Below are 12,703 nucleotides of genomic sequence, written 5' to 3' on the forward strand. Positions count from 1 at the left end.
AACACGCATCTCCGAGAAAACGTCTATCTAATCATGCATGTCTCGGAGATGAAAATAAGCACACACAAAAGAACCGAAATAAATGTCACCTAATGATAACTAGATTATGAGTGACATGCTAATAGGTGTCTAAGTTCTTGTGGGCAAACACATGCATGCTACAGCTAAAGGTATAAAGTCTGCACAGGATAAAAAATCTAGAACTAGTAGTTAATCATGAAATGAATTAAGATACAATAAACGAAGTAAAGAATAAGCAGCAATGCAGGCAGATAAAAGAATAAGCATATAAGAAAGCCAAGAAATGAGCACACACTACCATGATCCTATGGAAAAATCGATATACAAACATAAATCCCAAGCGCTAACAACAGACCCTAAGACTCTAATGCTTAAGCCCGAGTCCTCGGATGGTCTGATATTCATCCAAAGAAGCCTACGTATCCCCGCCTCCACGAGAATCAAGGCAACATAGTTCTTCGCGCCTATTCTAAGCTAGGATGCCTAAGACACCTAGACCTCTATCTTAAACTCAATCTAAAAGACCGGACTAGTTCTTAAAGCTTCTTGTACGATTATTTAAATTCCAGTGAATTGTAGATTTTAGGACACCCTATATGCCCTAACTAAATGCAGGTTAGCCCTAAGCTAATGCAGGTGGTTCCTACAACCTATGTGTAACTAGGCTGCGTTTCCTAAGGAAAACAATGGGATCACTAACGCATCTTAGACCTAGTCATCAGTCGGCGATGTGAATCGCCAATTGACAGGACGGAGGCGCTCCTATAACTCTAGGACAGACCCCTAACTCTAACACACGCACACACCAAGCACACAACAAAAGACAAACTCCTAACTCTGAAATTCTCTATCTAGGACAAAGTCCTAACTCTAGAGGAAGAATTTATTCGAAAAACAATGTTTTGGAAGATTTTTGGTATTTTTAAAAGGGTTAAATGATTTATTTACAAAGGTTTGGCTGGACCTGGGATAAGAATCCCAAGCTGCACTACGTACCTCGTGAAAGAGGATCAAGCCAACGTAGTTCGAAAATCGAACTCTCCTACTACACTATAACACTCAACACTTTAGCTGATTTAAGGTTTTTTTTTATGTTTTTCAAATGTTTTTGATATTTTTTAAAGTTTTCAAATGTTTTTGAATTTCAAATTTCTAATGTTTTTTTTTATTTTAAAGCTTTTCCAATGCTCTGGACCTTAAAATATTTTCAATCTTAATAGGGACACGCAAGCACAACCACAAACTAGGGCAAAGCCCTAAATCTAAAAGGGGAAACCCCGAACAAGCAACTAACGCCTCAAAGAGACGATCCACAACAAGTAACTGGTGCCCCAAGAAAAATAAAAACGATCTAAGATCCCTAGCACTGAAGGCTCCAATAAGACTGAGTTAGTCTCAAACGAGGATGAATGACAACAACTCTAAAGGCGGACTCGCTCTAAAAGAGGAGGCCGCTCCAACATGAGGCTAGGTAAGCCTCCTAAAGGGGAAACTCTCTATATGAGACAAGGCTTGTCTCCGAGACGCAAATGATGTAAACATCTGATGAGACTGGGCAAGTCTCCTATATACAAAGGAGGGGTATGCTACTTGGACTGAGAAAGTCCCCTGGGGATGGGCTTGGGCTAGCTCCTTCATCGCCCGAACTTGAGTGAAAGGAAAATGAAAAGCTAAAAATAAACTCCGAATAACTCCAAGGACGCCTCACCTCCCCTTAAAAACAAAAGAGTAGAAATCAAGATGCTAACAGATTGAATTCAGGTGCCGAATTTTCACTTCAATACCTAATAAGGTGAAAGAACTTTTACAAACTAAAGCCCACAGAAGACACAAAGCTCTAGCTTTCGCTTTCAGACTCCTGACATCTAAATAACCCTATTCAGAACTATCAACGTGAATCTGCAAGCTTTTGCCTCACCCAAACCTCACATTCAACCAATTGAACCATCCTAACAGGTCATATCGCATAACCTATTTTGTCTAAATAAACATATTGCAATCAATTAGTTTTGTGTTTCATATTGCATTCAAGGTGACAAAGGACAATAGGGGTTTCCATCATTACCATGAATCTGATGGTACTAATATCTCAAACCATTTAGTGTACTACATTGCGCTCACTAGTTAGTATTAAAACCAAATAAATATCCATATTGGGAATAATATCTCGTTGAGTCAAAATGATCTTAAATGGGGCTGAGATAATGTATATTAAAATGAACTGCAAACAAGATGGCACATGAATATAGGGGTGAACAAATGACCAACCTATTTATAGGTACAATCAAACAACTTGAACAAGAATATGATCATTAGTGAATGCGAGCCTTAAAATTCTTTCCAAAGTGGCGATAAGAATAAAAATAGAATAAAACAAAAGCTTTGAAACTTTGGGGTGAACTGCATGTCTATGGGATCTCACATGAGTTAAATTTTCAATCGAAATTCTGAACCTAAAAGGAGAAAACAGACCCTGGTAGGATAGGTTCTAACATGCTTTAATGCTATTGCAATGCAAGCAGTCAAGGCCCCCTTAAAACCAATCCTTAAAAGATGATACCTTTACAGCAAGAGTTGGCCCAACGAAATAATGACTATCTAACTTGCATGGCACAGTTAGCAACCATGACCACGAGCAACACTACCCACAGATTTAGAGGTGAACCCATGGTTCATTTTAAAATAGATCGGTAAATGAAATCACGAATCTTCAAAATTCTCAAAAATTCTAATCAAAGAACCTGAGACAATTTCTCATTCCAAACCACTATCATAGCAAAGGAAAATCATCACTTCATCTTATATATACTAAAATGCAAACAAGAGCATCATAGATTTTAGGAATTAAAGAAGAGAAGAGAATATAATATGGACAAATTGACAAAACTGAATCACACTTCAATCCATATGAAATTTTTAGTGCAGTTCAAATCATGCAATAGAGGTGAATCACTTTGGTCACCAAAATATAGGCAGGGACACTGATTAACATCTTCTGCTATGATAGAAACACAGAGAACTACCAGAGAACAATCTTGATATTACTATTGACAGAAAATACATAGAGACCAGCTCAGTCCTAAGAGTCTTAAGATACCCAACTGAAAATCCATTCACTACTAGCAAGCACTATTGTATTTATCCATCATCACAAAACATCCAGGCATGTTTTCAGACTAAAAGCTAAGATTTGAAACTGATTTCCCTACCATAACTCAAAGTCTAAGATTACAGCAAATATGGATCATTAAGGTTTAAACCAACTTGCAGCATAAATCAGAGCACTAACAAATACTGAGATTAGAATCGTAACCAAAATTAACGAAATCATGCTCAAATTGAGTCCACTAATCAAATACCGTAGATAATCACAAAATCCATAACTCAAGAATTGAAAACAATTTGTACCTGAGATTTCTTTTACCCAATTTTTGTACAATCACCTTGAACCCGGTATTAATGAACAAATTCACAAGGGACTTCTCAAAGACAGCAAGATTTGCTAACAAGAGAAAAACTGAGAGAAGGAGTTCGAGCTTAGATCTGCGACAATGGGGAGGTTCGGATTCAAGGCTATCGGTGGAGGGGATGGGATATTGACCGGAGAAGATGTGGTATTGGCCGGATTCCGGCAAAGTTGCCGGAGAAGAAGATTGCAGAGGTTGAAGATGAGATTTAATGGAGGGGGTTTTGGGATAATGGTTTGATGGGGTGATGAGTGATGGAACCAGAGGAAGTGGGTTTGTAGAGAAGTGGTCGGAGATGGTGGTGGTTGTAATGGAGGTGGGTTTGGGAGAAGAAGAAGAAGATCGGTGCTCCGGCCGATTCACCGGAGGAGTGACGAGAGAAAAATCCATTTTCCCTGCTATTTCTCTCCCTCCCTCTGCTTCTCTTGATTGGGTTTTTAATGAATAGAGGTTTGAGGGTTTGAAGAAGATGAAGGTAAAGATGGATGGGAGGTGGCTGATCGTAGTGGGTTTAGGTGAAAATCCGATCGGAGGTTGTGGGTGGGCTGGCCGGATTCAATGGTGGCGGCCGGAGCTAGGGGAATGGCCGGAGGGTGGTGGCTGAATCGAAGGTGGTAGAAGGAGGTAAAGATGGAGGGATTGGGTATGGTAGGAATGAAGTGGGTTTGGGGGTAAGGATTAGGGGTCTGTGAAGAAGGAGGTGGAGATGGTCTGATGGTGGCAGAGGTCAGCAATGGAGGTCCCTTGCTGGGATTCCGGCAAACCCACCGGAAAATCCGTCGGTGGTTGATCGAAGAAGATGGAGATGGGGATTAAGAAGAAGCAAAAGAAGATTCAAAAGATTCAGAAGAAGAAAAAGGAGAAGAAGATTAAGAAGAAGAAAAGGATGAAGAAGAAGAAAGTGGTGGCGGCTCTTCTCCTTTCCCTCTCTGTTTTTCTCTCCCTCCGTCTCTTTCCTCCAGAAAATCGGTCCCCTCTCTAAAATCCTATTTCGCTGGGTTTTAAAGAAGAAACGAGAAATGATATATTTGGTCCCCTCCTCGTTTCAAGGGACAGCCACCTGCAATGCATTTTATACATTTTCTAACATACGAAGGGGGGGGCCTCGGGTAAGACAAGCCCAGGCAAAAATAAAATGATGGATTTGGCCCCTCCCTCTCAAGGACAGCCCCCCCTATGGTGTATGCAAGGCTATTCCTTTGCTCTGCTGGGGTATCCAAAGCAGAAAACAGGGGAGCATATTTTTGAGAAAATATCTTCTCCTCCCTTTGATCCTAGCCCTTTAAATCAGCTTTTTGTTTAAGGGCTGGGATTAAAGGAAACCTAACCACCTAGGAAGCTTCCAAAGATTCTCCCTAACTAATTTTGGTACACATTAATCCGTATACCCCCCCGTATCTCCCTGGACAACCCATTACGAAAAAATTGAACTGGTTTTCTAGGCTCCTGCGCACCCCTATTTCTGGCTAAATCGCCACCCTTATAAACTTGCACCACGACAATTACCTCGGCTCGTTTGCTGGGCAAACGTGCTCGGATTCTGACAAAATTTTACGAAAACTTTAGTGGGACCCTAACCTAGCTTGGGAACAAATTTGGGATATTAAAACACTAGTTTGACAGGGCTCCTGTCCTGACCGGGCTTATTAGGGTTCGGTCAAAATGGGGTGTCTACACGCCCGAACAAATTAGATTATTTTCCAACAAATGACGACACTGGTCGATCAATACAAGAACTTAGTTCAGCAGGTCCCTCAAGGCCTTCCCCTTGAGGTCGCTCAACCCCCAGAAGTAAGGATGAATCCACCGGTGGAAGAGCCCGCGCCGCCCCGTCGTGATCAGACTCATCACTCTCACTCGAGACGGGACCATCACTCTAGAACAAGGCATGCACAGACAGAGCCTCATCGACGATATCGGTCTTGATCGGGGCAGCGGCACCGACCCCAGGCCGGTCACGCAGAGCGGGAGAGATCCGGTCTCACAGGAGGAGTCCGGAGAGCCTCTCAGATTCAGCAGCAAGCCCTAACATAGAAAGAAAAGCCAGACCATGTAGTCGAGCAGAAAAAAGAACTGATCCTGTGTTGTGAAGGTTTGAAGAAATTGACTACCGAATCGAGGAACTGGCTAAGGACCACCATCAGTCCTCTATGAAGCCATTCTCCAGCGGACATCCTTCACAATTAACGTGTTAAACGCACCAGCACCAAAATGGTTCAAAATGCCTCCGGTCTAACAGTACGATGAGACCACGAATCCGGTAGACCATTTGGAAACATTCAGAACCATGATGCTCTTGCACGGAGCTTCTGACGGATTCCTCTGTAGGGCATTTCCAACCAGCTTGACGAAAGCCGCGAGAGATTGGTACTCATGGCTTAAACCAAACTCTATAGATAGTTTCGAAGAATTCGCTGACGACCTGGTTAGGCACTTCATGAGCAGTCGAAGGCCGCGCAAAACCGCGACGTCACTAATGGCTCTAAGACAAGAAGATGGTGAAAGCCTAAAAGCATTTGTAAGCCGATTCAACAGAGAAGCCCTGCAAGTCCCGAACTTAGACCCTTCTGCTGCTACAAATGCACTCCTTGCGGGTGCAAAGTCAATCGAGTTCCGCCGAACTGTAGCTTGCAGGAATCCACACTCTTTGGCAGATCTCATGGTGGGGGCGGAAGCGTACATCTCCATAGATGAAACACTGGCAGCCCTGGACACAGGGAGGAGAAAAATTCCATAAGAGGAAAAGAACCCTACGAAACATAGGGACGACAAGCCCTTGAGAAGAGAGAGAAGCCCGGAAAGAAGGGAACGAAATTTTACGCCCCTCAATACATCCAGGACCCGCATACTGGCCGCAGTCAAAGAAGAAGATTTTCTTAGATGGCCAGACAAAATACTGACAAAAGGTAACAAGCGGGATAAATCTAAGTATTGTTGGTTCCACAAAGACCATAGGCATGACACCAATGAGTGCAGGCATATTAAGGAAGAGATTGAACTACTGATTCAAAGGGGATATCTCAAGAAATATGTTGAGCGTGGTGGTGACAGAAGAGAGCGTCAAGAGAGAAGCCCTCAGAGTAGAAAGAGCCCCCAACGACCAAGGTCACCTCTAGCCCGTCATGAATCTCCCATTCCTCTCAGCCCGCGGTCAGAACCACAACTATCACAACCTACTGGAGTCATAAGTACCATTATGGGTGGCCCGGCAATGGGAGGAACCTCATCGGTCGCCCGCAAAGCCTACGCCCGGCAGATCAACGCGGTCCATACCAGCCACAAAAAATTGAAAGTAGAGAATGAGATCTCATTCTCGGATGCAAATTTGGACAACTTGATACTCCCCCATGATGACGCCTTGGTCATAACCATGGTCATTGCTAATTGGGAATTGAAGAAAATCATGGTGGATAATGGGAGTTCGGTGGATATCCTCTATTACCGCGGCTTCAAACAAATGATGATCGGGGATGAACGCTTAAAACCGGCAAACTCAGATTTGTTCGGATTCTCTGGGGAGATAGTCAAGGTCGAGGGACAGATCGAACTCCCCGTCTTGGTCGGGGTACCTCCCCACCAGGCCTTCGTGATGGTTAATTTCTTGGTAGTGAGGGCCACTTCGGCCTACAACGCTATCTTAGGAAGACCTGGACAGAACCTTCTCCGTGCCATTGCCTCAGCCTACCATCAGAAAATGAAATTCATAACACCCAACGGCGTAGGTGAAGTGAAATGGGACCAACCGCAGTCGAGGGAATGTTATGTGACCGCGCTAAGGAAAAATGCATCGGAGGCATTACCGATCGAACTGCAGGATTTAAGAGATGAAACCCGGACTACGATAAACCAACCGGCCAAAGACTTGGTTCCGGTCCCGTTGTATGAAGATGATCAAGAGAAACTGGTCAAGATAGGGTCAACATTGAACAGCGATTCCCGCGAAGAACTAGTCCGGTTCCTGCAAAAAATGCTGACGTATTCGCTTGGACGCCCGCTGATATGCCCGGGATAGATCCCGAGGTTATTGTACACAAGCTCAGCGTTGACCCCACTTGCAGGCCGGTAAAGCGAAAAAGAAGGCATTTCAACCCAGAGAGACAACAAGCGGTTAGGGAGGAAGTGGAAAAACTCCTAAGGGCTGATTTCATACAAGAGATCAAGTACCCCGACTGGCTAGCCAATGAGGTCATGGTAAAGAAAACCAACGAAAAATGGAGAATTTGCATAGATTTCACCAATCTGAACAAAGCCTGTCCCAAGGACAGCTATCCGCTACTCAAGATCGATCAACTGATAGATGCCAGCGCGGGGCACAAGCTCCTAAGTTTTATGGACGCATTTTTTGGATACAACTAGATTCATATGTACGAAGAGATATCCCCAAGACTTCGTTTGTAATCGACTAGGGGATATACTGCTACCGTGTAATGCCTTTTCAGCCTGCAGAATGCCGGGGCAACATATCAGAGACTGGTGAACAAGATTTTTAAAGAACAAATCGGACGCAACATGGAGCTGTACGTAGACGATATGCTAGTGAAGAGCAAGGAATCTTCCGGTCACATATCCGATTTGGAAGAAACATTTCAGGTCTTGAGAAAACACAACATGAAGCTTAATCCTTCTAAATGCACTTTTTGCGTCGCCGCGGGAAAATTTCTTGGATTCATGGTCAGCCAGAGAGGGATAGAGGCGAATTCGGAGAAAAATCAGGCAGTGGTGGATCTAAATCCGCCAACTACCATAAGGGAAATTCAAAAACTTACCGCGATGGTAGCTACGCTGGGACGCTTCATCTCTAAATCAGCGGAAAGGTGCCTACCATTCTTCAGCGCGATCAAGGGGATTAAGACGGCCCCTTGGACTCCGGAATGTTAAAGGGCGTTTGAGGAACTGAACCTATACCTAGCCGCACCACCCTAATGAGCAAACCTGAACCTGGGGAAGAGCTGATGTTGTACCTATCGACGAGTTCGGTAGCGCTGGCGGCCGTTCTGGTCAGAGAAGATCAGAACCTACAAAAACCGATCTACCATGTCAGCAAAGTTTTACATGAGGCTGAGACTAGATATCAAAAGACGGAGAAGTTGTCTTACGCTCTTGTAATGGCTGTCAGAAAGCTCATACCGTATTTCCAGGCACACACCATCAAAGTTATGACTGACCAACCACTGAGGCAGATTCTCCTTCGCCTGGACACCTCAGGGCGACTAGTAAGATGGACGGTAGAACTCAATGAATTCGATATCCGGTATCTGCCCCGACCAGCGATAAAGGCCCAAGTCTTGGCCGATTTCATTGTTGAATGCACTGTGCCTGCTGAAGCCAAAAGGAATCAACATCCGGGTGAAAAAGTCGACAAAACACCCGGGGGGCAAAGTGATGCGACCACCAATCAACCTCTGGGTGGTAAAGAAGCTGATACACTCGAGGGGTATAACCTCGGAGGAACTATACTGTCCTCGGATGCGAATGCCACACCCCAACCCGGAGAGACCAATGGGATTGGAAGAGCCGAGGAAAAAAGACGAATTCGAGGAAGAGCTGCTCTGGGAATTACACGTGGATGGATCCTCGAACTACCTAGGATGAGGAGCAGGACTAATCCTCATAGGACCCGAGAACTTCGTCATGGACTACGCCGTAAGGTTTGGGTTTCAGGCGTCAAACAATGAGGCGGAGTACGAGGCTCTCCTGGCCGGAATGAAGTTGGCAATCCAAACCCGGGCTCGAAGATTGAAAGTGTATAGCGACTCTCAATTGGTCGTTAAGTAGGTACAGGGGACATACGAGGCGCGCGACGACCGCATGCGCAAATACCTGGCGCAAGTTCGCCAGCTCGCCGACAAGTTTACAAGCTTGGAGGTAATGCGCGTCCCAAGAACGGAAAATGGAAAAGCAAACATACTCTCCAAACTTGCGGCCTTCGGGTATACGGCTTTGGGAAACATATATATGGAATTCTTGAAAAAATCCAGCATTGAAAGCGAAGTCGTCGAGGTAATGCAAGTGGATCACGAACCATGCTGGATGGACGATATCATCAATTACCTGCGCAGTGGCAAACTCCCCGAAGAGAAAAAGAAAGCACGTCAAGTGATTAAGAGATCGGCCATATTTTCACTCGACGGGGAAAATCTATACAAAAGTTCATACACCCTCCCGTACCTAAAATGTCTCCGACCAAACGATGTTGCGTACACGCTACAGGAGACGCATGATGGGATCTGCGGAGAGCATCTAGGAGGCAAAGCTCTCGCCATCAAGGTATTACTTAGGGGCCTATATTGGCCGACCATGAGGCAAGACGCTCTGAATCTGGTGAAGAAATGCGAGAGGTGTCAGAAGTTCTCGTCTGCCAGTCACCAACCAGCCGTTCCAATGGCCCCCATAATCAGCCCTCTTCCTTTTGCTGTTTGGGGAATGGATATCTTAGGGCCCTTCCCACCAACTCCAAGGGGGCGAGAATTTGTGGTAGTCACCATAGACTACTTCACGAAGTGGGTGGAGGCAGAGCCCCTTGCCAAGATCACCGAACAAAATATCCAAGCATTTTTTTGGAAATCCGTGGTTTATCGATTTGGAATCCCCTGAGTTCTGATAACGGACAATGGCAAACAGTTCGACAACAAAAGTTTCGGAAAATTCTGTACAGACCTCAAGATTGAGCAGCGGTTCACCTCCGTCGCCCACCCTCAGACCAATGGACAGACAGAAGTCACAAACAAAATCCTCCTTCAAAACATCAAGAAGAGGTTGGATGAAAAGGCAGGATGATGGGGTGACGAATTGTACCATGTCTTATGGGCATACTGCACTACTCCATGCTCAGTGACGGGAGAATCCCCCTTTAACCTAACTTTTGGAACCGAGGCCATAATCCCGATCGACATCGGCGTTCCCTCTCAGCGGGTAACATGCTTCAACGAGCATCTGAATGAGGGCGGGCTCCAAGCCAATCTAGACCTACTCGAAGAAGTCCGTGAAGAGTCCCAGATTCGAACGACAGTGTATAAACAGAGAGTATCTCGCTACCACGACACCAAAATCTGCCCCAGAGAATACCGAGTGGGTGACCTGGTCTTGAGAAAAGTGGCAGTATCCCAACCTAGAAAAGTCGGAAAACTCTCCCTCACGCGGGAGGGGCTGTTAAATGGTCGACGTGATCCGACCGGGCAGTTACAAGTTGGAGACCCTCGACTAGCACCAGCTCCCCCATGCCTGGAACTCCAAAAACCTGAGGAAGTACTATCAGTAGCTCATTGTCCAATAGGCCCCAAAGAAGGAAGAGCATCCTTACGAAAAAGAAGAAAGTGAAAAAGAATACAGATGTAATCGCGTTGGGTTTTTACGATTAATGAAAAATATAACAGCATTTTGCAAGACACTAATCTGCTCGCCTCGCACTAATATTGACTTGGTTTGCCTCGACCATTTCCATGAAGGCCGGAAATACATTTCTGGCCGGGATAAGTCGAAGTAGAAAACCAATAAAACTTTTAATGAAAGCCCAAGACATTCAGCTCGGGCTAGCTTGGTTCACTTCGACCATTTCCGTGAAGACTGGAAATACATTTCTGGTCGGGATAAGTTGAAGTAGAAAATGAATAAAACTTTTATTGAAAGCCCAAGTCATTCAGCTTGTGCTAGCTTGGTTCACTTCGACCATTTCCATGAAGATCGAAAATACATGTCTGGCCGGGATAAGTCGAAGTAGAAAATCAATAAAACTTTTAATGAAAGCTCAAGACATTCAGCTCAGGCTAGCTTGGTTTACTTCGACCATGTCCATGAAGACTGGAAATACATTTCTGGTCGGGATAAGTTGAAGTAGAAAACCAATAAAACTTTTAATGAAAGCCCAAGACATTCAGTTCGGGCTAACTTCTGTCGCCTCAGCTGTCCCCATTGAGACCGGAAACATATCTCTGATCGGAAGAGGCTAAAGTAGGGGGCCTAAGATCTTTTGAGAAGGCCTAATTCTTTCAGTGCGGATTCATATCATTCTTCCCGGCCGTTCTTATTGAACTTAACGATGTAGTTCAAATGGATCGACATGCTCTTCGAATTAAAGTAAACAATATGAACACAAACATACATGAACGAACACAAAATATATTCCTTTCAAAAGTCCTCTGGGCATTGTACAACTTGGCCCAAGGCCGACCCAATAAGTCCTAAAATAAGAGGAAAGATACAAAACAAGACAAAGAGAGACAGAGTTCACTAAGCGGCATCAACGGTCCCCTGATCCGCAATTGAATCAGACTGAGTGGGAGCCGGAAGCTCCACTTCTGGGACAACAAGGATAGGAGATTGACCCTGATCAGTCTCCTGATCGTTCTCTTCGGGCACAGGAAGGAGCACATCATCAAGGTCCAAGTAAGAAAACTTCGCCCTGACAAGGGACTTGCACTTGTCAAAACCATCCCTGAACGACACAACAGCTAGGTTGACCAGCTTGTCCTCCTTGGCCTTCACCGCTTTGGCCAGATTAGATTGGTGCATCCCTTGCTGTTTTTCTGCAAAATTAATGGCCTTTCTCGTCAACTCCTTCTGTTCATTAAGTTCCCTGGTCAGACGCTCTATGGTAGCCCTCTCCTCCACGACAATCGTCTCCAAGTTGGCTTTGTCTTTCTCCAACTTACCGACTTTCTCTTCAGACGAAGTCAGCGTCTTGGAAAAGTAGGTGCACTTATCTGTCATATCGGTCCAATAGCATCCTAGCTGAAAATCATACGAACTAAAGTAAGGTTCCCAATCATGATTCGAGACTAATGAACAAGCCGAACACATTAAAAAGAAGTACCTGGTAAAGATCACCAAAACCATCCGCCTCGACCGTCTCTTGGTTCTCATGTAGGATCCGAAGCCGGTCCTCTTGTAAACGACTCTTCGAGAGACCTCGCGAGCAATCCAGGTATCGTCTAAGCCGCAGTCATCTTTTTTTACTCCCCACTTCGGGCAAAAGGAAGTATCCGCCCCTGTCCGAGCAGTAGGTGCCGTCTCCAAGCCAAGGACAGGCGCGTCATCGTCTCCAGAGCGAGTGGTTTGACCGGCAGAAGATCCCTCAACTACCTTTGCGGACTTAGGAGCTTTGCCGCCCTTGTCACCTGGGATGGCTTTCCCTTTAACCTAAGTGGTGGGAGCAACCGATTCAGACGCCTTTCTCTTCTGGCCATCGCTCTTCCCAAGGACGGCTTGATAGACCTTTT

At 45.1% G+C, this 12,703-nt stretch overlaps 2 protein-coding genes across 2 annotated transcripts; both read left to right on the plus strand.

Annotated features, from left to right (window-relative positions):
• Window positions 1-5,775: 5,775 nt before the first annotated feature.
• On the plus strand, window positions 5,776-6,225 carry LOC143861500 (uncharacterized). Its single transcript, XM_077372420.1, has one exon. It carries the CDS (start codon window positions 5,776-5,778, stop codon window positions 6,223-6,225), a length of 450 nt encoding a protein of 149 aa, XP_077228535.1.
• A 474-nt stretch (window positions 6,226-6,699) lies between these two features.
• LOC143861501 (uncharacterized) lies at window positions 6,700-8,366 on the plus strand. Its single transcript, XM_077372421.1, has 3 exons — window positions 6,700-7,463; window positions 7,547-7,679; window positions 7,935-8,366. The coding sequence occupies exons 1-3, from the start codon at window positions 6,700-6,702 to the stop codon at window positions 8,364-8,366; spliced, it is 1,329 nt and encodes a 442-aa protein (XP_077228536.1).
• The last annotated feature ends 4,337 nt before the right edge of the window (window positions 8,367-12,703 follow it).

Source organism: Tasmannia lanceolata, unplaced genomic scaffold, assembly GCF_043159265.1.
Source record: "Tasmannia lanceolata isolate RefF3 unplaced genomic scaffold, GAP_Taslan_0.1 ptg000037l, whole genome shotgun sequence".
Lineage (NCBI taxonomy): Eukaryota > Viridiplantae > Streptophyta > Magnoliopsida > Canellales > Winteraceae > Tasmannia > Tasmannia lanceolata.